This window comes from Prinia subflava, chromosome 3, assembly GCF_021018805.1.
Source record: "Prinia subflava isolate CZ2003 ecotype Zambia chromosome 3, Cam_Psub_1.2, whole genome shotgun sequence".
In the NCBI taxonomy this organism is placed as follows: Eukaryota; Metazoa; Chordata; class Aves; order Passeriformes; family Cisticolidae; genus Prinia; species Prinia subflava.
Window position 1 is genome coordinate 56,022,817 of NC_086249.1, and position 25,268 is coordinate 56,048,084.

The 25,268-nt window shown below is 35.0% G+C and overlaps 1 protein-coding gene across 6 annotated transcripts in view; it reads right to left on the reverse strand.

Moving 5' to 3' along the window:
• The window catches only part of DACH1 (dachshund family transcription factor 1), a 353,355-nt gene that overhangs the window by 37,132 nt on the left and 290,955 nt on the right, over positions 1-25,268 (reverse strand). For all 6 annotated transcript variants that reach the window (XM_063392205.1, XM_063392207.1, XM_063392206.1 and 3 more), the window contains 2 exons: positions 12,705-12,856; positions 4,077-4,224 (listed from right to left, as the gene is read on the reverse strand). In XM_063392205.1, coding sequence (XP_063248275.1) covers positions 4,077-4,224; positions 12,705-12,856 — 300 coding nt within the window. The remainder of the gene's footprint in view (positions 1-4,076; positions 4,225-12,704; positions 12,857-25,268) is intronic.

Below are 25,268 nucleotides of genomic sequence, written 5' to 3' on the forward strand. Positions count from 1 at the left end.
GTGGTATCAAACAATGATTTTTTTTTTTTAATAAACAGCTGTGAATTTTCAAATCAGAAAACTTTGGAAACCAGCAATGGAATGTACTTTGTGAATCATCTGATGTAGATTAAGTCCCTGTCTCTGGAGGTGAGGGGGTTTTCAGAATTAATTTCACCATTTCTGTTTCCCACAGCACAGTCAATGTGCTATGTCAAAATAGACACATGGTGATGGAGTTCTTGCCTCCCTGAAGCTTTTCTCACATAAGAGGGAGATCCATCTGCCTGGGTCCTGGGCAGCCCCCACCCTGCTCTGGTCCTTATTTCTTGGGAACGGCCCTGAGACTTCTATCTCCCCTCCAAGCTCTGCTTCCTGCAAGCCAGCTGACCTCTTGGTGCCTGATCTCTTTCCCCTATTTATTTCTTTTCCACATTTCCCTTTTGTCTTTCCCTTTTTCTCTTTCTTGCTTTCTGCTGGTGCCTATCCCATCAGCCATCTAACCCTGAAGAACTCACAGCAAATCCTTTATGGTGCTGGATCCTCCAGTCAAGTAAATATTACTATGCTTTGTCAAATGTGAGGGAAAATATAAGTAAAGAAATGAGTATTTTGAAATTAAATATAGAAAAGTCCTTATCTAGAAAAAAATGTTTTCCCTGAATCTCTTGGTCTTAAACTCTGTAGGAAAAGGATGGCAAGTCCTGTATGGGACTTCATCACAATTTTCTTTTTTAGGTTACCAGTGACTCACAACCACAAAGGTAAGACTTGCAGGATCCCTAACTAAAGGAACATATTACAAGTTATGCTCCTGATGGAAAACGGTAATGTCAACTGATTTTTCTACCCCATTAAAACCAAAGTGGGCCTCTGAAGCAATCATGTAAAGTTGTAGAGCAAGGCATTATCTCCCCCACCACACCCCAACTGTTCTTAAATAGCACATTTAGGGTTTTTATTGATGCACATGTAAAACCTTTTTGTCCTAAGTTCTTCCTGGATAATTCTTTCCAGGAGATTCTGTTATTGTGACACTAACTAAAAAATTATCTACTAAACTACTCACTAAAGAATTCTTTATACACACCAAAAGAATTATCCTTACCCAACCCAGATACTAGGAACCGTTAGTTTTGCATGTCAGGATCTATCTAGTCCTGCACCTCACTGCAAAATAACCTCTGGTATATGCCTGGGAATGAATGCTGGAAAATACAAAAATGTACTTCCACCAGTTCATACTCCCCAGGGACAGTAGACTGTGATGGTGGTATCTTTCACAAAATGCAAATAACGAAACTTTTAAAGAGAGCTGTCATTGTTATTGCTCTTTAATTTATATGCTAAGAGGAACCACCTTTTAGATGATCTTGTATATTTTGTGCTGCTATACAGAACCATTCAGGCACAAAATTAACATAAGTACATATCCTGTAGTCAGAATAACTACATAATTTACATCCAAGACTTTGGAATTTTGGTTCTTTCTCATTTTGTACAACACCAACTACTTTGCAGGCTAATTAACTCATACTATCAAAGAACATCTAGCATCTATACAAGGGCTAAACTAAATACATTTTGAATCATTGCATGGTTTTAATGTTTTCATTATAAGTACTTTGAAAGTGATTGCAATAAATGAGAAGGAAACATATGTTGCTTTCTGAATTAAAATGTCATCATGGCTGACACATTGTAGATGTGACTACAGCAGTCAGAGCCAGAATTAGCAAACCCTTACTGTGTAGCTGCTCACAGAAGAGATATTATCCTACTTTCACCAGCTGATGAGACACATCCTACAGCCTTAGGAATCGCTAATTGGAAAATTTAAAAAGAAAGAAGGAAACAGTACAGTAAATAAGCAGCTCTGTAGAACATACAGTAGCAGCTGTGAATCCAATGCTCCATAAAAAAAGGCAAAAACACTCATCTGCAGCCATTAAACAGAATTATATTTGACTTGTATTAACATGATGAGCAAAAGATAGATAGATAGATAGATGTTGCCTAATGCTGAAGATCCCCTTCACATAAAGGGTTTGACCTGTATGTGACATAGTGGCTTGTGTTTCTATGCTATAGCTTTTGAGTGTTTTTCAGTATTGTCATACAGTGTCTCTTCACTTAGCAGGGAATCTTGTACATTTCTCCTTCTTGCTCATGTTTCCATTAAGACACGTGAAACTTTCTTTAAGACATGACACTTGCTACCTGAAAAACTAATTGTAGGTAAAGGCTCCTATGCATTTTTCTGCCTTTAATTGAAGAATAAATTTTCACAATGATTACAACATGGCCTTATTTTTTCTCTCTTACTTCAATCTGTGTATTTGAAAGAATAATTCCTACTTTTCTTTCTTTTATACAGAAGTATTCACTAGCAGGGACAGTCATCCTCATTATATTTGGTTTGCTGCATACCACCAGTAACTGTTCAAATCCATTCCTCTTTGGTCTGACTGTTTTCCCAGTGCAAGATCATCATTAGAGGGATGCATATACAAAAGCAGGCAATGCATCATGCTGAAAATAATATTGCCAATTATTTCAGTAACCTGAACAAAATAAGGGACTATCCCATGTTTTTTTCTGACACACAACTTTGAGTGAAATTCATTTTGCTTAATTTTATCTTTTCAAAACACACGTCTAGCACAGCCTAGTCAACCATGTGACCTCTGGAGTTAAAGGGAAGAGAAAGAAGTCTCACAGTGCAATTGAACCCACCTACTTATCTGAGAACAGGCTATACAAGTTTCTTTTTTTATTGTCCAGAAAGAAAATTTCTATTGATTAAAATGAGACAATTTGTCGATGGTGAAACTAAAGTAAGGTCAGATGGGTTCCCCCCCTCAGCCTTCTCTGTTTTGCATGTGCTTGTACAACTCTAAAAAGGAACATATATTTGAGCACTTGTGAGAAAGATGTGAAGACTAACAAAATTACTTTACTCTTTTACTGAATTACTTTAAAAGTATAAGTATATACAATTGTATTGAGTAGAATGGACCAGTTGTGGACAAAGGGATGACTCATTGCACAGGTGTGATAATTGTTAACAGCAATTGTCTTTCAAAATACATACTCAGAAGTTAAGAAAAGGGTAATTAATGATGTGATAGTCCTACCCTTTAATGGGTCAAGGCATGAAGCAGGATTATATTGTGTACTTACTGCTAGCATGTTAGTTTAAGGCATAACAACATTGGTTGTGAATCCAGTTGTTCTTGGGATTCTCTGTTTAGGTGGTTACCAGAAAATTAAACAGGATAAGTAGAGACTTGTAACTCTAGCCCTGAAAAAATACACATCTGACTTGTCATGGTCTGAGTTAAACAGCAAGGGAGTCCCAGAGGTTAACTGTCCTTGCAAAGTAATCAGGCACTATTAAAGGGTGAGACATACAGAGACAGAGAAATGAACACACAAAGAAAGATAGAAACATGCTCGTAATGCAAATAGTTAATGCAAATCACTCCAAACTGCCTCACCTTCACTAAAAATGTAATTATTGAAGAACCTCTAACAGGCTTGTACATGCTTTACAGTGGGCTGATGTTAATGCTACAAATGCTACTAATGCTTCTGCTTCATCAAGAACCTTCACTGTTACTTCTACAAACATGTATTTTATCTACTATGCATGATAGAGAGCTCATTTATTACCATTATATTTACTACATACAGTTTGCCAAAATATGCACTATAAGAACAGAGCAGAGTTCCTAAAAACTTGCAGATCCTTATATATGATACAAATTGTCTTTGTATTAAGTAGCTATCCCTTTTCCTAAAGACCACAACCTGCAAAGGTCTGTCATAGCACCTAGGGTATTTATAATTGCTTTTGTATTACTGATGTAACACTACTCAAGAAACAATGCTGAGAGAAAGGAGGGTTCTTGCTCCAAGTCTCATGAAGACCCTTTACAAAATTAGGCTGGTTATAAAACATCCTTCACCACAGTCAGCTGAGACCAAACATAATTTAAGGAAGATAAAATTTTGATAAAACAGAGGTGTTTACTAGAAAATTGTTTCCAAAGGAAATAAACTACAAGGTGTCTATGTCTGCTTAATCAAGATACCTCTGTTCTTCTGCTCCACAGCCAACTGTTTTTCAAGTGTTTCCCTCAGTTCTCGCTCCCTGAAGAGTTCCATCTTCAGCTCTGTTTTTTCCAGTTGGACCTGTTTCTCTTGAGCTCTGGCATTGTCTATAGCAACCTTTAGTAGACCCTGTTCAGAGATAAAGTTGTACATTCAGAGAATGTTAGAACAGTTGACATAATAACTAACTACAGTTATTTTCCTTGATAGTGATGTGATATTTTAGAAATAAAATAATTCTGTCACATGATCAAAATTACCTATTATTAAAGCAATTTTTAACTGGAATTAACTTTTGAACAGGTGGACAAAAATATGTAAAAAGCTGGGAGTCAGGTTTTCTTATAAAATGCAAACTCACCTCTGACTGTGCACTTACCTCATGGGAAAAATATACAGGAATAGGTTTACTCCCCTTAAGAAAACCTGGCAATCTTACAGTCACATTGTACATAGAATTCAATCTCTAGTCCAATTCAAGCCAATGGAAATTAGCTAAAGGAGAAAGTCTCTTTCAAAGTCTTGCCATCTTGCTCCTCATCGTTGTTAATTACTATTAGTTTCAAATATTTACATATATCATTAAGGTTCCATGGAGTATAGGTATATTGGGATAGTAAGGGAAGGACAGTCACAATGCAGAAAGACATCTCTGTTTTAACAAGTCTGTTCCCTGATTTGTATGATTATTATCTCACAGCAGAAAAACAAAATACAATCATCTCTTGATTTCTTGACCCGAGATGGTTGATACAAACCCTACCTGTCCTTCTGTTGTTAGTGTATCAGGAAATAACAATTCAGATTATTTTAAACTTCTTTTGAGAATCCCAACTACAAAATTCCTTCTTCTTTGCAAGGAAATAAGATGATCCTGACACAGCTAACAGTGTATTATTAATAATATTAACTAGATATTTAGGACACTGAGATAGGGCATCAAAATATAAGGAGGAATGGAATTGAAATAACTGAACATGCAAATATCCTTTTCCCTTTCCCAAAAGCCTGGCCATCAGGTTCTTGGGTCTACACCCAAATCTCTCCTACTGAAGCTATCATAATAAAGTAGATAATTAAGCATGGATATTCATGTATGAACCTCCATGGACATGAAACGAACTCTCCTATATCCTAGGCAAGACTCCTGATAACCATAGAGATAATTTGACCCAACAGAGATTTAATTACTGATATAAAGCAAAACAATGCCAACAAGAGAGACAGAACAGTACTCCCCAATGGTTCTGCTAGGAACACATTCAGAAAACACACATAAGGTACACACTCAAGACCTTGTTTGAGCACTACAGACATAAAATCATGATGCCCTTCTCCCATAAAAGCTTCCTCACCCCTCAGCCACACCTCCTAAACTGGATTCTGGGTTACATGTTTTTCACAATTTTTTTAAATATCTCCCAAAGAAGAATGGAGAAAGAAGCAAGCACAATATCTGAGAAATAGAAGAAAATATTTCTTGTGAGTGTTAGTCTGCACATTTATCCCATTAGTCTTCCCAGTGTCAATGATGGCTGTAAACTTTGTGTCCTTCAAACTGCTCTTTTAGTTCTGTTTTCAGAGGTTATTTTCAGTACTCCTCATCATCCTTCTTCAATTGTTGCCTCAAATCTTGTCTTGTTCAGTGCTTAATGTTCTGCAGCTCTGTTGCACTTCAATCTATTGAAGTCATCAGAAGCTAAAAGAACTCAACACCTTCTGACTCAGAGGCCCAGATGGTCAGCAAAATGGTATACACTAAACAAGAGCAGAACCATGTTTGGAAATATGGTAACAATGGTAACACAAAAAATGTCCTCACAAATATGTTTAAAGTTTTAGCAGTTTGTGATTTAGCTGTTGTAAAACATCTAAATCACAAAGGTATTTTGTGTTGAATGTTGAACCCAAATGATTATTAGAGAAAAACAAAGAAATCTACCTATAAAGCTTTACATACATATGCAAATCAAAATACCATTTGAAATATCTGGAAAGTGTTTACAATCTATTTTTTCAGAAGTTAATATTAATTTGAATTCTGTTCCTTTTCCATGGCCATATTCTCCTATGTCTGGTGCATTTGAATTAGTAAGAAACTGAAGTAGGACTTGTTTATCAAGTTTATCCTGCTTCTGATTTATGCTTAAACTCTAGAGTGTTTTCATCGCCTCCTATTCCTCATATACTGGAACATGTGAATCATCCAAATCATAAATAAACCAGATCAAGAGAAATTACATGAAAAATATTTGTTAATGAAAAGTGTATTGTCTAGTAAGTTTAAAGCTGCAAATACTGTCTTCCCAAATTCTTAAAATCCATCTTTTTAACAATAAAATCAAGCTGCTAAAGCAACTGCCATCTTTACTCAATTCAACTACATTCATGTACATGTTTCTTCTTCATCAGGAACAAACAATTAGTAACAAATGAAAGAGATCATTACATCAAGTGCCCTTTTAGATCACCCCAATTAAAACTTTAGTTTAGCTGTATTTTAATTCTAAGATACCAAATTCTAATTTTCTGCTCTGATTGCTCTTGTTGACTTATCTTTGAAAGATGTACTCTCAGTGCAAAGCCTAGAGATTATTTAGCAAGATGCCAATGTTGGCATCACTTAATGTGTTGATTGGTTGTATTATCAGTAGCAGTTTAAAATAAATTACTATTAAACTATTATTGTCCTTGGCTGAGAAAACACAATATTTTGGTGTTCTTTAAATATGAAACAACCATTATGAATAAACATGGAGAATAACACTAGAGTGCAACACTGATGTGTGTAATTTTATATTAAGAATTGCTGCAAAGTACGAAGCTGCTAAAAGATTATTGCATTTTCTATTGAGTTTCTGCACCACACTTCCTCCCCCAGTCTTTCCTTTTTTTATACTTGCTAACATAGCTAATGGTAATACATTACCTATTGCAGCTGATTATGTCTGAAAAATATTAGCTTTTTGGAGCCAAGATCCACTAGGGACTACTTATAAGCTACACAAAATTAAGTTTCATTTTTAGAAGTTAAATCAGTGCACATCAGTAGGCATTCAATGTGAAAAAAAAATCTGCACTAGAGCCAAACTGATGCATATCAAAAGTGCTGTTGTTGCCAATGACAGCACTAATGTAAAAATACTGGAAACATTCAATATCTCCCTTTATTCAGTGCAGAAGGGGCTGAGAAAAATGAAAAAAGTACAACATCTAAAAAATCATCAGTGCCCCCTGGAACAGGAATAGCAATTTCAGGGTTGCATGAAATTCTATTAATTCTCCCTGTGGATCAGCTGTAGAAGATGATACAAAATACAGTATGTCCAACTTGTATACACCATGCCTAATCCTCTAACCTGATATTAAATCAATATGCTGCCAATGACAATGGGAAATGCAGTGCAACACAGGAATTAACAAAAAGAAAATATTTCTCTTTAGGGAAGGTCAGATGTTATGGATGCTGGATAATGATAATTGCAGTGAACATGCTCAGGTTCCAGATTTGTTTTTAATACAGTATGGCTCTATCTGGAGCCTGGCTTTAAGCATGGCAGGCCATTCTTCTCAGTCTCTCTCTTAATTTTTATTTCAATGTAATGTCAAAAATGGACCTTTTATTCCCTGGAAATTTATATATATCTAATTTGTTTACTTTACAGTACTTATTTTAGTATTTTTCACTGACAAATCCTTTAGAACTGTCCCAAACACAAGGCTAAGTTAATACATGAGTTTCTTCCCATTCTTTGATCTGAGAACACCATCATATAAAGGTAGCCTCATGATCCTACAGAAACTAAACATATATCAAATCTCCACTCAGTGTTAAAACCAGTATTACTCATTACTACTTTTAAAATATGCAAATAATGTGTTGACTACTTGGAAAGGGGTGGAGGGGAAGGTGTAGAGAAGCTCCTTCTCCTTCTAGCTACAACTATAAGTGTGTGTTCCACCTAACAGAATTTAGTTGGCTATACATTTATACCTCACATCAAAATTACCTTGCTAATTAGTTTGACAATCTATCTAAATGATATCCTATTTCCAACAATTGCCCACATTGAGTGAAATAAGGAAATGAGATCAGGGCATGCACATAGGAAGTTTTCCTAGTCAAAACTCCTGGCTTCCAGAGAGTTGCAGCTCAGGGGCTTCTTTCTGCAGTATTAGTTATTCATGGTGAAAACACTTTCAAATATTATTCCTTCTCTTTTAATCAGGAAAATATATATAATTTGTATGCTGTTATCATTAAAAGTATCTAGTGAAAGGCTCTAAGAAAAAAAATATATATACATACAATTCTAGTTAACTTCACATGTTCATTTTTGAATATCTGCTATTTATAACTGACCAGTGACTAAGTTCTGTGAACAAGACAACACAGTTAGAATATCTCTAGAGATGACTCCTGAAAGGCAATTTTTTAATATCTCAGATTGCATACTTTATCACAGACAAAGGCATATTACACAAGTATAAATTATATTTTCCATTCATACTTTCTGTGAAAAATAAAGTAATTCTCTTGAATTTTAGCAGAAGACAGATAAAATAACACAAAGTAAAACTGGGATTTTCTTACTTTATCCACTGTTTGCAGTGTTTTTCAATTAGTATTTAGACATAGATAGTAATAGTGCAGGAGATTGACAGAAATAAAGTTAGTAGTTTCCTTTGTTTCCAGAGGAGAATTTAGTTTGTAACCATGCACTGCTTTTATTAATGTCAAAGGAAAATTTGCAAATTATTTTAGGTATCTCTTTAAAAAGATTTAGCAACAAAAATGTGTCAATACAATACAATCTTAATAGAAAAATACAGCTATCATGGTGCAACTATATCATCCCTTAGATACTAATGGAAATTCAGCTCAGAGACAGTAGAGATTCAGACTCTAAAAGCTTGAAAGAACACTACTATTACCCAAGAATATTGTAGCATCATGAAAGGCCGTGGCTGTAACATACTTTGGCATAATCAGGCCACGACTCAAACAGGTGAGCTTATGTGAGGGGTATGGAGACATCTTTAGGCTTCTCACTAGCACATACATAGCATTTTTCTGTGACTCACTTTCCCCCACCTTTCATCTGCCCTGCAACTGCACTTAGACTTCCAGCATTTAATCCAGAATAAATCTACAAATACGCTTTGTGAAAAAACAGACATATCACTTGATTTAAGTTCTCTGGGAAAATTTATTTTCTCTTCTTTTTAGATGTGCAGATATAAATCCAAATAAGAAAATAGATTCCCAATCTTATTCCTTTTTTTAATGTGTGTATTTGCCTAATTATATTTTTTAGAGCTTATTATCTGTATTTCAGCAGTTTCCAGCAAGAACAATGCTGGTTATTCCATGTATTGTATATTGTTATTATCTCCTCCGCAAATATAATAATGTTTTAATAATGTTTTAAATAATTAAACATTATATTTTGCTTAAAGAAGTATTGGTGGAGAAGTAAGAAAACCCCATATATATAGTATACAGAAAGACATCCTGGTGACAGCGGAAGTAAATAGGCTTGCTTAATGTTTGCCTAAAATGATGAATTCATGATCAGGGGCTATCCACTTAACTTTAGAATGGACAGAAGAAAGAAACTCACTTGTGCTCAGAGGTCAATTCTAAAAAAATGACTCAGACTTCCAGAATAGAATTACAATTAGGTAACAAGTTCACCTGAGCTCATCAGCATCTCCAGGACTTGAAGCACGTTTGTTTTCAAATAACAAAATGTGTAGTAATTTTGTTTGCATACCCAAAAAGCACTGTTTCAATGACAGGATTTAGGACCCTTTTCACCCTGTCAAAGGTCAAAATTAGAGCTCCTAGTGCCCATAAGGACACCCTAATCCTGTTCTCTTTTAAATCAGGGCAGTCTCTACAAGCTTTCTTTGGAGGCCCCAAAGTCTGTGTCATTCAGATCCTCCAGATCCTGCACCTCACACAACTGATCACACAGAAGGGGATCATGGCAGAGACATCCACCATCAAGTCCATGCACATTGGTGTAGCCAGAAGCTCCTTGCCTGTATTTTCCTGTCATGATCACCACCCTAAAATGTAGGCTACCTCCAGCACAACTTGTGGTATGTTGTGGGTGCTCCCCAGGCCCATGACCTACCAAAAAATGAGGACTTGCATTTCACAAGCAGACATATACCCTTTCAGTGAAAGGACACATGCCTATTTTCAGCACGAATGACCCTGGGGAAAAAAGAGCAGTGTTTACCAAATCCACTCATGAAGCCATTGGCAAACTGTTGGAGGAAGTCAGACCTGCTCCACTGCTGCTACAAGAGAACAGTGAGGGATCACACTGCTCCACCTCCCCATGGAACCCACATCACTACTGAAGAGGATGCAAAACACATCACCTCCAAAGGACAGCAAGGAGCCATTTACTCATTGAAAAGAGTCCTTCTAATTCAGGTAATAAATGCATCATGGGTTTCAGGTACTGCTTATGCTTTTTCTAGCAAAGTCACAAATTACAGTGCGATCAGGGACCGTGGTACAGAGATGCCTCTTTCCACATATGCCATCAACAAATTTGAACTTGTAATCAAATACTTGAAACACTGTTCTGGGAGTGTCAGCATCACACTATCTAACTCACCTGTGGGCATGGGGTAACCCCCTGTCATTGCAATAGCAGTGAAATAGCAATATGGAAACCATTTTAAATGGCATTAATGAAATTGTCACTCTTGTCCATACGATATTGTAATACACTCTACTGCTGTTAAAGCCAACTTTTTCTACACAGATGGGAAAAACAACTAATTTTAGTTATTTTTTATTTTATGAAAGGGATTTCCAATGTTGTCCTGATAAAAATTAAACCTGGAGCAAGGGAGAGAGAGGGAAAAGCCTTTCATACCATTATGAAAGGATTCCTAGAAATCTGTCAAAACCATGTATTGTGATGTGAGGACATACTGAAAAAATCCAGAAGGACTTATGACCCATCACTTTACACTAATAGATGATTTGTCATGATATGGAATCTCAAGGTAAGGAGTAGCACGTTCAAGAGCACTACAAGAGAAGGCATAAAAAGTTTCTGGTTTGTTTATGATGTTGCCTTTTATTTTATCTTTTCAGTCCAGGTAAGATTAGAGTATTAAAAAACCCTAATGACTGAATTTCACATTTTCTGTAAAACAAAACTGAATGCATTTTTGGCAAATTAATCCTGGTCATTTATCCTGAAGTAGTGCAGCACTCTCATATTCAATCACGAGATTAGCTAACCTGTTGTTGCTAAATGCTTTGCTCATTAGGTTGCTGTCTAGAGACATTGAGTGCAGACATTTGTCAACAAATTACTAAAAACTTTTCTCTACATGTATGCACAGCTAAAAATTTACTAAATGTATTTCTGCCTTAAGAAAAAGTAAAACCTTTACAGACTGAAGCAGATATGTTACAAGAATGCTGCTATCAAATTATCTTGGTTCATAGTTTAAATATTTAAGATGCTAAGTCTCAGAATTGCAAAACGTAATCATAAATACGCCTTTTCAGACCAGGCAGAGATAGTAATATTTACTTCTTAAACAGCAGTATTTTTCCATTATTAGACCTCAAAATGCAACTAATGAATGGCTCATATACTTTTCATAAAACAATTTTAAAGTGCCATAAACTTTAATGAGATTGCTTCAGACAGTAAAGTGAGCAGGATTTGGCCCTGGTCTGTCATATCCTGTGCTGGATAGAATACAATTGATTTTATGTGTTTGCAGGAATGAGCAGGAAATATATGTTGACAAATTAGAAGTTGGTAGATGCCCAGAAAAGGCTTCTCTGGAAAATGCAATATGGCTGTATTATTTCTGGCACTATCATTTTGCTTCTACATGTAATATTCAACCATATTGTTGCAAAATTTGCATACGGGGAACACAAGATAACTGAATTTGTGGACAAAAAAAAATTTCATTCTAATATGAAACACAAACAATTTGGCTATACATAGTGTATACGATAAATAATATCTGAATACAGCTTTACTGCACACACAACAGACATTGTGACTACCAGATAGGAAATCTGTATAAAATTAGGAAATACTCTTTGAAGTCTGTTCTTTGAAGACAGTACTTTCAATGAAATGAGCTTATTTATAAAATAAGTGCTTTTTGTAAATGCTTTTATGGGAGACACATTTCAAACAGCTTTAAATATCATTTCCACCATGCCACTCTAAGAATTTGAAATAACTATTTATTAAAGAACTCTTTCTCTATTTAGTAAATGAGATAAACTTAAACAGTAAGATACATTTCATTAGCCTGTAATAAAAAGAGCATTGAAGAAAAATGTTGTTAAACACACCAATGTAATTTACATTGAATTTTCTGCTGTGGTTTAATATACAATCTGTATTTTTATGTACTGTATCTGACAGCTTCTAAATTCATTTGTTTGCTGTGGTTCCTTTAAAACCTAAATTACAAGAAAGTTTCAGTAAATTAGTTGATGCAAATAATCTTATGAACTGATTAAGCTAGAATGGTTTTATTAATTTAGACAAAACTGGCTCCTCTCCATCCCTTTAAGCTGATCTACAAAAAAGGCCTACCTGGATGTTAGTCAGAAGGGTCTCTATGGAGGACAATCCATCAGGGAATAGAAAAGGAGATGGAAAACCCGGAGGTAGTGGCTGCCCATGCCCAGTTAGAGAAAGTTTGTCAAGGCTGTCTCTTGCGGTTGGTGTGGAGAGCGGGGTCTCATCTGTATGTGATTGAAACAAAAATATAGAACAAGTTACGCTTGTCTGTTTTTATTAGACCTCAGTAATGGCTTCCCTAGTGGTTTCCAGAACATTTATTGCAAATTGGTTCCTGCTATCAGGAGAAAATGCTTTCTGCTGAATTTTCTTTAATGAAAAAGCTGTGGAGATACAACAAGATAACATTAATGAGTAACTTTATAAGCCTTTTAAATGCAGTCTCTAATGAGACTGAGTTTACAGTGCCATAGAATCTTTTTAAAACAAATATTATCTCACATATACTTGTGATAATATATTCAGGCTGACTTTATGGGCACCTTCCCAATTATCTCATTTTAGTTTGTGTTCTATTTGGATTGACAATAGAATATTTTCTAGCATGACATATATTTTGTATATGAGAAGTATTTGAATATGAGGCTTCCCATACAATTAACCCTTCTCGCTCTTAATGGTTTCACTTATAGCTCAGAAGATTTTGCAACACCAAGAAAAGATCTTCAATACATTTTTCATCAAAAAATACACCTGATTGCCACAATTAAAACATGCTCTGAACATGTTTTAATGTACATGAAATTAACCACACAGTAACAATCAGTGGCCTAATTATTTTAAGCATGGAATTCTTCTAACAGTAAGTGCTGAACTCCTTAGTGGCATCTTTGTAACAATCAGATCTGATCACTTTTGACATCACAACAGCAAAAAAACTTGCACAGCTTGAATACTTCTAAGATTAAAGTTTCACAGATAATCTGTGAACAGATTAAGAAGCGGGGAAAAAAATAACCCCCCCACAATGAATAGAAACTTCAATAACCTTATTTGTGGGTTTTTTTCTTTTTTCTTTTTTCTTTTTTTTTTCTTTTTTTTTTTTTTTTTTTTTTTTTTTTTTACTTTCTGTAATATTTTTAGGCTACTGTTGATATGATACAGGAATTTAGGTCAATTTCTTTGCACCAGATGTTAATCTGAGTTTCTTCCAAAGGCAAACTTTCTATACATATATATATATACAGATACATATATTGATACATACTCTTCTTACCAAGGGCTCGGTCATTAACTGACACATCTTGATGTATCTCAGTGCAATGCAAGGACATCAGAATGTACCCCAGGTGTCATGCAGATTCTGCACAGCTATAAGACTACAAAGGAGTGTGTCAGACTCACTTTTTTCCAGTTTGGCTTTGACCTTTGTAAGTAGTATAACTTTTGGGGTAGTCAAATTTATTTATTTTTATTTATTTAATTATAATTTCAATAATGAATGTACTTCTCTACTTATTTTATCAGGTACACTAAATTGTATCTGAAAGTTGATCCTAGTTGCCTAAAAGTCCTCTCTTGGACTGAATGCAGTATTTTCCTAGGTGGACATAGTCTAGGACCATGAAAATAGGCTTCTGCAGTAACAAAAGATTAAAGTGTTGATGACCTCAGGATGGGGCATCCATAACTCAAAGTCCCAGTTCATTCCAACAGTCCCCATCACCATTCTTACAGAAGGAAGCAACCTCTACCTACCACACTCAGGTGCAGATTTCTGGTCCCATCTCCTCACCAGCTCTGTCATGCTGGCCAGTATTTACAGTGCTAAAGTAATAGCTTTTCCTACTATGTCCTTCCACAGAACTACCCAAACAGGCATTTGGACATCTGCTGCTGGGCTGGTACCACTCAGGTCTTTCACAGCCAGTGGAAAGAAGCAGATGCCACTTTAAAGTACTCATCCATCTGAACTCTCACAGGCATCTACTGCAGGAATAGGCAAATCCTCCTCTAGAAGTGCCTGTTGACTGTAAGAGAAACCTAAGATGACCACCTCAGATGGAAAGATCTGCTTTTGGGGAGATCCTGTACTGGGTACTGTTCTTCCTACTTCCCTGTGGCTCAGGCTGAGGACAGACTACACTAGGAATAAGACCCTATTCTTTATGCCCTGTTTGTCACAATTCATGCCACAATTACTTCTTTCTCATAAAGTCATCATTCAAAAGCTTTCCAAGTTAAGGTTACTGAAAGGAATTAATGTTGACTGGGAAAGCTTTAGACCCTTCAGAGCCATAAAATATTTTTTCAGCTATATTTAAGTTTTCCAGTCATGTTACAAACTACTGAGAAAAAACTGGCTCTAGATCTCTGAGCCAATTCCTATCTACCTTACTGAGATTCAAAGCAGGCTCTGAAAAATGTACTATGTGGATGTGTCCTCCATTCTCATGCTACCTCACAGTAGCATGGATAGCTCTGTAGTCCTTTTGTAGTGACATACTAAAATTTGGCCCTAAATATGAGTATTTTCTTTCCAACTTTTAAAATATTACAGAAATAGCCACCACTTCATTAGAAAAAATAAATTATATATTCCTGGTATTGAAAACTATCTTAGTTCAACTTCTCTGCTTGTATTCTAGTGTGAAAAATCTTTAGCAAATATTTTTCCCAAACTGCTGCCAGATTTGTTATGCTTTCATTAATCAAAAGAAACAAGCTAAAACTGCAACAAAACTAGTTAAAACAGTATATTTATAAGCAGTACATAATATTATTGTGTAGCTGAAAACTTTTCTCCTGTACTGAAAATATGGCTTCCCCAAATGATTTTTACCCCAAATTAAATAATAATAATAAAGATTAAAAAGCGTCTTCCATGTTACATCCTTAAGTTTTTGCATGATATAGCAGGAAAGAGTCAAATCACTCGAATGCATGGCAAAGTTGATTCGTATAAGTGAGAAAGGAAACTGAAAAGACATCATTTTCCTCTAGGTTTGCCAGGAAAATGGATCAATGACCTGCAACTTTCTAAGACTACTCAGAATCTCACTGATAATTTAGGTCTCAAATTGTCAAAATATTTTAAGATATACTAGATAAAACTGACCCACTTAAAAATTCTGTAAGCCTTAATTAACTCAAAAACTGCTCTTCCATGCAGCTGCTGAGATACAGAAAGCTCCTAACACAGATCTTGTAATAGAATTTAAGCAAGGGATCAATTTTTTTACTGTATTACTACTTTACAATTTATTTAATGTTATGCTTGCTGTACTTTGTGCACGCTCAACACATGAATTTTGTGAAGATTTTTTAACAGTGTGTGGCATAGTTTTGCAATAGGCAAAGAAACTCAAAAAACTGGAATGATATGAATTCAAAATAACATCCATTATATTATAATAAATAACAGAAACAAACTTACACTGATGGGTAGGACTAGAGAGATGAACTTACTCTGAACTTACTTTAATGAAATATCAACTCAGAAAAAATAGTCAGACTAATGTGACTTTGTTTTCTTGATGTCCCATGCGAAATAAACTTTGAGTGTGAGTATGTTTGAAACAGAGCAAATGTACGTATTATACACAGGAAGCATGGATATTTGTGGATGTGAGATAAGCGATGATTGAGGGAATCTTAAAAAAATGCATTTTTAAGAAAAACCACATTGTAAACATAGCCAATTAAAACATAATCACATGTCTTAGTAGCAAAACAATATGACCTCTTGCCTTTAAAACATTTAAAAATACTTAATTCCTGCACAAATCCCCTTTTCTCTAAATGATGAGATAGCTTTTGTTTCCAAATAATCATTAGCCAAACATCTTTTGAACTGTAAAGGAACTACTAATGTTCCTCTTACACTCCTAGCAGAGCTACGCTGCAAAATGATGAGCTCTTGCTGGGAAACAGATTTGGTATTTTCAGTCTAAACACATCAAAGGAAGTGTTAGAAGAGAAGTCAGGGCAAAAGGGGAAATAGGGTCAATCTACAACTCCATTGTTGGAGTGAGGAGCACAACAATGAAAAGAAAAAGGGGGAAAAAAAGAAAGAACAAGGCAGAACAAAGAAGTGTCCAGGCCTGCCTAGGTTTTTGCTGGGAACTGAGATGTTATAAATTAACAAATAAACAAGGATAGGACAAGCTGTTACCCAAGCCTCTACAGTGTCTGGGCAGAGATGAATATGTGTCTTGACATATGAACTAAATCACCATAATAGGCAAGTCTGAATGTAGCACGTATCTTTAAAATATTTGTAAATGCTACAACCACTCCATCCATTGTTCCTCAATTTCCAAAATTCACCTGGTTTTGTTCAAACCAGATTTTATCTGTAAACAGCAGCTGGTTTGGGCCAAATACAACAAACATATTTCACTGTATTTGGTTTGTTGCCATTCTATTTTATTCTTTCACCAGATAACATAGAAACAGACATCCTGGAAGCTGTGACGGCTATTTAAACAATAATAGATGAATAGAGGTAGCCATTCTCTTGTCTTTGTTCCTAAAAGCAAGTAGGATAAGTTCACACCAGTCACCAATCAAACTGGAAAATATTGATATTGCCAGGATTTGAAAGCAAGCAATAATAGCTGGCTGAAAAAAATACTGTTTAGATTACTGCCATTCTGTAATCATGTCATGCTTTTTTTTGCAATGAATCTTGAGGCTTTTCTGTTCTCTGCAAAATATTCCACATGTATTTTTTCTTAAAACAGGCTCACTCTTACCATTTGAATGATGAAAGAGGATTCTGCTTCTACTTTTTATTACCATAAATCTGGTGCATACATTTTTGCTACATTGTAGAAACAATCTATTCCGTGTGGCTTAATATTATTTTGGTTTACATTGTCAAACACTCTTTAGTACAGAGCTTTAGATTTCACTTTCCTCACTGTTAGAGCTTTCAAGTGTGAGAAGCTTTTCTGTTTTAATTGATCCATAATTCTTGATTTATATAAACACAAAAGAATAAGAGGAAATTTCTCAATCAAGATGTTTAATAATTTGAGGCAGATAAAAACAAAGAAATAAACAAATTAATAAAAGCCTCTTGACCAATTCTCCTACAATTTGGATGCTTTATAGATTTTGTCATTCAAGATTAACCCTGCATGTAAGTGGGGGCAATGCAAAATGACTGTGAAGAATTACCAACTATAAAAGGAATGTACTGGAACTCTAATAAAACTCTTATAAAAATATGCATATATATTCAAAGAGTTAAATGTATATATATTTTGTAGGAGTTATATGTATAACTCCTTTAATTTTTTTTTTAATTTACAATTTGTTTACTTCTTTTTATACAAACAACAGTTCTCCAGGACACTCAAATACTCTGAAATTAAAACATTTGCAACTGTGACAGATGGAAATCAGGAAGGAATATCAACTATTCAAATAGACTGACTGACTAGTTAATGTTTCTGTCACACTTTGGAGCGGATGGTGCTCTCACAGTTAATAATACCATTGCACTGGTATTATGTCCACTGAGTTCTGCTTCTTGGATTGGTATATTTGCCTAAGGATTTTGGGAATAGCAACTCTCTAATAATAAAATACAACTAAAAAAAAAAAAAAAAAAAAACCTACATGGAAAGGATCACAGCTACTAAGTTTCATGGATGTGTACTTTACACAAAATGGCTTTGCACCTGCTGCAGTCTCATATATTTGTGCAAGTAGGTCTTAAAGAACTCATTCATCTATGTATCAAGTCTGCCATTGTGGGCCAATTTCCCAAGTGGCATGGCTTCCAAACATGCACACCTTCATTTGATGTAAAGAACTACACAAGAATAAAAGGACATAGGAACTTAATTTTATGTGTTTACTTTGAAGGTAAGTTCAGATGCAGGACTTTCCCACCAACAGTAAAACTCATATTACCTGACAATTCTCTGAGATTTTAACCACAGAAAACTTAATGTAATTGATGCTTTTCCTTTTTGGAAAAAAAAAATCAATTAATAAATTTCCAGTATTTTTTAAATCCTTTTAAAGAACATGTAGTCTCTACAGATCATTCTTCACTACTGCACAGGATCATTGATCATACTGCTGTTGGAATTGCCTCCATAATGGCAAATTAGAGCTAGATGAAGAATCACTACTTGAACAAAACTTTTGGGATCACTCTTTCTCCAAGGTTCAGTGGTACCCCTTCTATGCTGATTCCTTGTAAGCCAACTTACATATAAGAATAGAAGGAGCAAAAAAGGAACATATTGGTGGCTGGAATAAAGACATGGAGGGCTGGAAACAGAGAGGGCTTGACAAAAGACAGGGAGTAATCAACAAGAGAGGAAATAGAAAGTTGAGAATATAGGGAAGGATAGTCAAGGTGGCCAAATACTTTGGAAAGCAATAATAGCAGTGGGATTATGAGGTTAAGGAGAGGAGGAGAAACTCTGCCCAGGAGCAAGAAGTTTATACTGACTCAACAAGAAATAAGACAGCTGAACTGTTGTTTTTTACATACAACAGATTTTGCACAAGTAATTCTTGCAGTATTTCAAGAACTTTAGTTGAATGTAAGTGGAATTTACAGCTGTCAAAGCAAATATATTATTATTATAAATCGCATATTTTAGTTTGTTAAGGAATTACGGGTATAAGCATCACTAAAAATGAATGGAAAGAGCTGGCAATATATATTCAAAAAGCAAAAATGTAATTAGTGGTGATGTTCCAGCTGTGAGGATTTCTTCAGGCTTTTTGGACTAGATCAAGTTGTGTTTATTCTTCATTTTACATGTCCCTAGGAGGGCCTCAGAGTCAATCAGCACAACTTATCTAATTTTCTCTTTCAATAAAAGGATTATTTTAATAACCTTTATCTTATTTTGCAGCCTATTACTGATTAGGGCTGGGTCAAGCAGTATTGGCTTATTTATTTATCCTAAGGATTTCACAATATTTTAGAATAAATTATCATTCCTATTTTTAAACAAACATATTTTATCCTACAATGGAATGTTAAAATGCCAGCAGTATTTCTGTTCTGTGTACTTTGGCATCATAACACATAACATGCAAAACAAAATTACATGGTTTCTCTGTCCCCATAATAAAAAGTATCCTGTTTACTCACAGATTTTTTCACACAATTCTTTAAAGTGCATTGAACGATCAGGAAAAAAGAAGGAATGGAATAGTCAGAGATGATTCTGTAAATATTTGATAATCATAAAACACATATATCTTCAACACTTGATAGTAACATTCATGAACTCTGAAGAAATTAGGCATTTAACTCTAATTTCATTAAAATTTAAATGATTGTTAGAAGATGAAATGCTTGTTGAAAAGGTCTTCTAACTATTTTTATTGCATTTTAAAGAATCTATTAGTATAAAAAGAAGGCACTTTATAATTTTATAACCTACAGTTTTTAATTATAAGAACTATGTCCATTATTTCTTTTTTGAAGATCCTTGTGAGCTACTGGCAGGATTTGGATGCAGAGTAAGGCCATCTGTGCTTCAGATGCTGAAAAAAATATAAATGTATTTTACTGGTTTATGTCAAACATCCCAATTAGTACTCTGCTAACTCCACTCCATCAGCCAGGCAATACTGAGTGCTAAAAAGAATCTTTCTTGGCTTTGTAGCAATTCTATGAGAACTGCTTACATGCATATATGTATGCAGAGGGTTCTGCAGATGTGTTTCCCTATAGGTTCACAGGAGTCATTTTCAGCTTCTTCCAAAGTCGTGTTGAGGGGTCCATGATCATCTATGCAGTGAAGGGATATTCGGTTAGGAAACCAAACCCCAACATTCACAAAACCAGATAGTTAATCTCCTTTACTGTGTTGGCTCAGAAGCTGGCTCCCAGATCATATATCCAGCTTGCCTAAATATATGCTGAATCAAATGATCAAACCAAGTATTTCCAGTCTAATCTAAATTCCTGATTAACATCAAACTTCAAATTAGGGACTGGACTTTAGGGCTGCATAATGAATGTACTGTAGACTAAACCTCACATTTTCAAAATTATGGACATAAATATGCACATCTCAACTGATAAAAGCATTACAGAAGGCAATGCATCAACAGTATGCATACTTATTTTTGTGCTGCCCATTTCTCCCTATAACTGCCTCCGTATGGCTACTGCAAAATGCAGAGGAAAAAAATTATTTGCAACATAACTATTGTATTTTGCTAGATTTTATTGGATCATTTCAAGGGCCACATGATTTGTATTAATAATCCCCTGGACATGTTTCATGAAAGTTGAAAAGCATCTATTATTTGGGGATTTAAGGTGATTTAAAAATAAGGAATATGAACAATATTAGCGTTTTTCCATTGCCATCTAAAATAACAGCACTCCTCTTTTGTAAGCGTAACAGTAGTAAGAAGGGAGTTTTTGATAAGAGCGCAGCTGGTAACTTGTAATTCTCTGAAGATGAAGGGTTTATGTTAATACCTGGAGCTGTATTTTATTCACACTATTTTCCTTGGTCTATGTTCAGTCAACAGTTCATTCTCTTTGGGAAAAACCCCAAAAAGTCAGTGTTTTCAAGAAGTCTGTATCTAGCCATGTTTCAATTATGGGGGCCTGAGTATTAATGCTCCTGCTACCTTGTCACATGGCACATGTTCTTGTCTGCTGACAGCATGAATCAGATGCCCAAAAAGAAAATGAATATATGGTAATGTGTCTGAGCAACACTCGTCAGCTGTCATTCATTCAGCAACTCATAACCTGTCCCATACCCTCATTCCCAGAGTGCTGGCAAGCAGATGAGGTTGACCAGGCATGCTCGGCATCTGGTGTAAAGTGGCAGCACAGAAGTCAGCAGTACTGCATTTCACAAATAAGTATGTCAGAGAAGTTCTACAGAGAAGGCAAAAGAGGTTTAAACATCTCTCATTGATGGCAACTTATACTGCTCATCATCATTCCCAGCAGAAAAATATTTATCTGGTCAGAACATGTAAAACTGGATCTATTGTTTAATGTAACTGCTTTGTTTAACTGAATACTCATACAGAATACTGTCATGTTTCTTTTTATGAAAATGAGAAATTCTAACATTTTAGATAAATACATAAAACGTCCAGGGACACTACTTTTTACAGAAACCCAGTATTTAAAAACTTACATGCTCATATTCTCTTAATTTCCCTGCAAGATCCTATTAAATGCCTGTGATTTTAATAACATCTTTAACAAAAGGTATACTAGCAATTACCTCTAATATTTGAACCTGTAACACATGGACCAGTGAATAAGATGACCAGCCTAAAATGCACAGCAAGACAGAAACATATTAAGGAGAGCGGTTCCTGAGCTTTTGCCTTGCCAAAATTCCTGCCCTGGATGTATTAGTACCAAAGTTGCCAGTAAAATAAAATAGTCAGGAACCAAATCAGACGGATCCAACTGACACTGCTGCATAGGGCTACTTGGCAACAGGTTCAGGAATTCACAAACATACAGTGAAAAGCTTCAAATGCTTTGGAAATGCAGGGAAGGAGCACACTTTGAAAACAAAGTACTGAAGGGACTGTGCTGGTCCAGCCCTGCAGTCAGACTTGTGAGAGGTGAAGGGAACAGGTGTTCTATCATCAGTAGCTCAGTAGAGTGTCCAGTCTTTGCTTGAGCACCCAAATGGCAACACACACTTTTTACAGAAATATGTGGTCTAGTAACTACAGGTCTTAAATCTCTTCACACCTAATACACCAAGCATCCTGCTTTGACAAACTCTCACCAGGAAGGGTACAAAAGGAGTGAGTGTTTCAATATCATGAAGCAGAATAACACAGAGGCTTCCTTATTTTTGTAGCTGAAACACTAACATTTGCATAAGAGAGTATATTTAACTCACTTTTTCCAAATTATTCCACAATGGTTTTTTTAGCAGATATTATAAACACCCTTAATGCTTCTATCTATGGAATGGTTCCAGTGCTCAGATGCAAATGTTGTCGACCATAATCGATGTTCACAGTTTGGATTATATGGTTATGATATCCTAATAGAAATTTGGCTTTCTGCCTATGGGAGTTCAATATGAGCTTCATAGTTTATAGCATCAGAAACAGTCCTTTACACTATTATAGCCACATTTCTCAAACCATTGCCTATACATTATATCCTAATATCTGATTTTCACAGAAATCCATAATAATAAACAAACCTCCTAAACCCCGAAGTGCTCAGAAAGAAAATTCAGAATGAAAAGGCAAGCACTTTTACATCTGATATGATTTCTCTTGCAATTCATTTTTCAAACATCTGCAACAAGCTGCCAGAATGTGTCCATTAGTGAGATTTCCATGGCATTCACTAGCTTGATGCTCACAATAGAATAATGTAGAAGTTTTACCTCTAATATTTTCTGCTCCATTTTAGGCATCCACTTTAAAGTGAGATTTGGCCTGTATGTGTTTTCATGTCTTGGAATATGTAATTTATGCTAATATATCAGAATACATATTAGAGAACACCAAAAAAATAACCTTTATGTATTTATGCATTATGAGTCACATTCAGCACTGATTTAAGAAGACAAAAAATAGTTTGGAGTCATCATGCAATGTGGATCAGTTTGGTTTACATTACATACAGAAAGTTAAAGTATCCTACACAGCAAACTTGCCATACACTTGACAGTAAATTAAAATCTTGTTTTGAATCCAGTTTAAAACCTTCATAAAAATTAAATATTTTGTTCAGTCTTTTATCTGTATCATATCATAATATCAAGGAGATACACATTGCATCTCCACTATAGGGACAGATCTTCTTACTAATTTGGTTTCATATCAAAACTTCCGTAAATATTTCAACGTTTATGCCAATAATGTAATTGAAAAATTCTTTATTTTAATCCAGAAGAAATTATAAATATTACGTAACAGAAACAAAATACAAATCCCAAGAGTGGTTCAAATGTTCTCTAAGACTTTAGAACAATTTATGCATGTGATAACTGTAAATAAACAAAACAGAAATCAAAAGATCTTTAGCATTATTGTACTGTGAAAACAATTACTGCCTAAACAAACTGAAACAGACTGCACAAGCTTTATTATCTCAACCTGATGATATCATTATATATTTAAGGATAATATTTTTATTGTGTATCCCAATAACAGGTTGGCTTTTAGCCTGTCCAGTAAAAACAGCAAGAGCTGCATCAGGAAATGACCACCCTGCATGGTTTGGTGAACTCCTGCACCCAGAGGATTGAGATGGTGACTTCAGTGATTTTTTGTTCAGATTTTGAAAAGTATGTCAGTGCTACTGATGAAGGCTTGTTGTATACCAAATTCTAGTACAATTACAAAATATTTAGCACAATGAGTTCAAAAGGTAAAATCCAAATCCTTTATTTTCACAATCACTGTCTTCTCTTAGTCCTAGCTGTTCCACAATTCAGCTTATTCTACTGCTTCCTGCACTTTTTCCTTACATCTCAAGCACTTTTCTTAGTAGTGCTCATTGTCTCTAAAGTGTCTTTGTTTCAGTAGTTTCTTCCCCTTTCAAAATATGAAGAAATTAGTTTGCTAATTGAAATTGCTGGACCAGACAAGAAAAAAACCCACAATTAGAGAAAAAGAAAAGATTGTGACAGAAATCTGAAGGGACAAGTCAGATTTGTCTAGACAAACTCTCTGTTTACAGAATAAAACAGATCTTGACTTCTTTTCTCCTTATTCATTCTCATGTATGAAACTCATCCTCTCATATAAGACTGTGAAAACAAGACCTGAACCATTATCAGAAGGAAATCTGAAAAATTCTTAAAAATATATATTTAATTGATGCTCTTTTTTACTGTATTTTAATAAAATCATAGCTGAAGTGTCCTGATATGAATTTTACTATTTTTGCAAAAAAAATCCCAACCCAACCAAACCCAACCAACCAATCAACCAACTAAAACTAAAGAAACTATAGATATGTTTGCATGGGAACATGTAGGACAGTTCAACATTAGGTCCTGTGGTTTAAAAGATCATCATTTTTCTATCCTGCTTTACTATGTCTTTTGTCTATAAAAGAAGACACCATCACGTAACATCACACTCTTCATAGAGGGGCTAAAGTTGAATCAAGGATCTTATCCTATGCTTAATTTCAATTCCTCAAAAGATTAAGAGTACATTTCTAAGACATTTTTAAGTCCAGGACTTGCCTCACAACTCTTGCACAGTGTGCTAAATTTGTTTTTCAGGTTAAGAACAGGAGGGAATAAATCCCAAGGGAATGCATTCAGAAAAACTGCTTTAACCCTATCACTATTTTTGGATGTTCTGTCTTTGTACAGCATTAAGGGTGGCATTGTACAGTCCCATTATACAACAGATGTTAAATGCAAAGTAAAAAAGTCAGTTGTAAATGATTGATGGTCCTCTTTACTATTTCAAAATAAGCCCTGATTATTTATATAGTTTTGGTCACTGCTGGAAAGCATTATATAAACCTAAACAATTGATCCATTTTTAAATGGCTTTTGTGTGTAATGTATTAGGTATGTTTTTACATTCTTCTGTGTAAAAGGCCCTGGTGTACAAGAAATGTTTAGAGTTTTGAGTGCTCCACCCAGTCCATATGGTAGGTTTGCTCCGTGT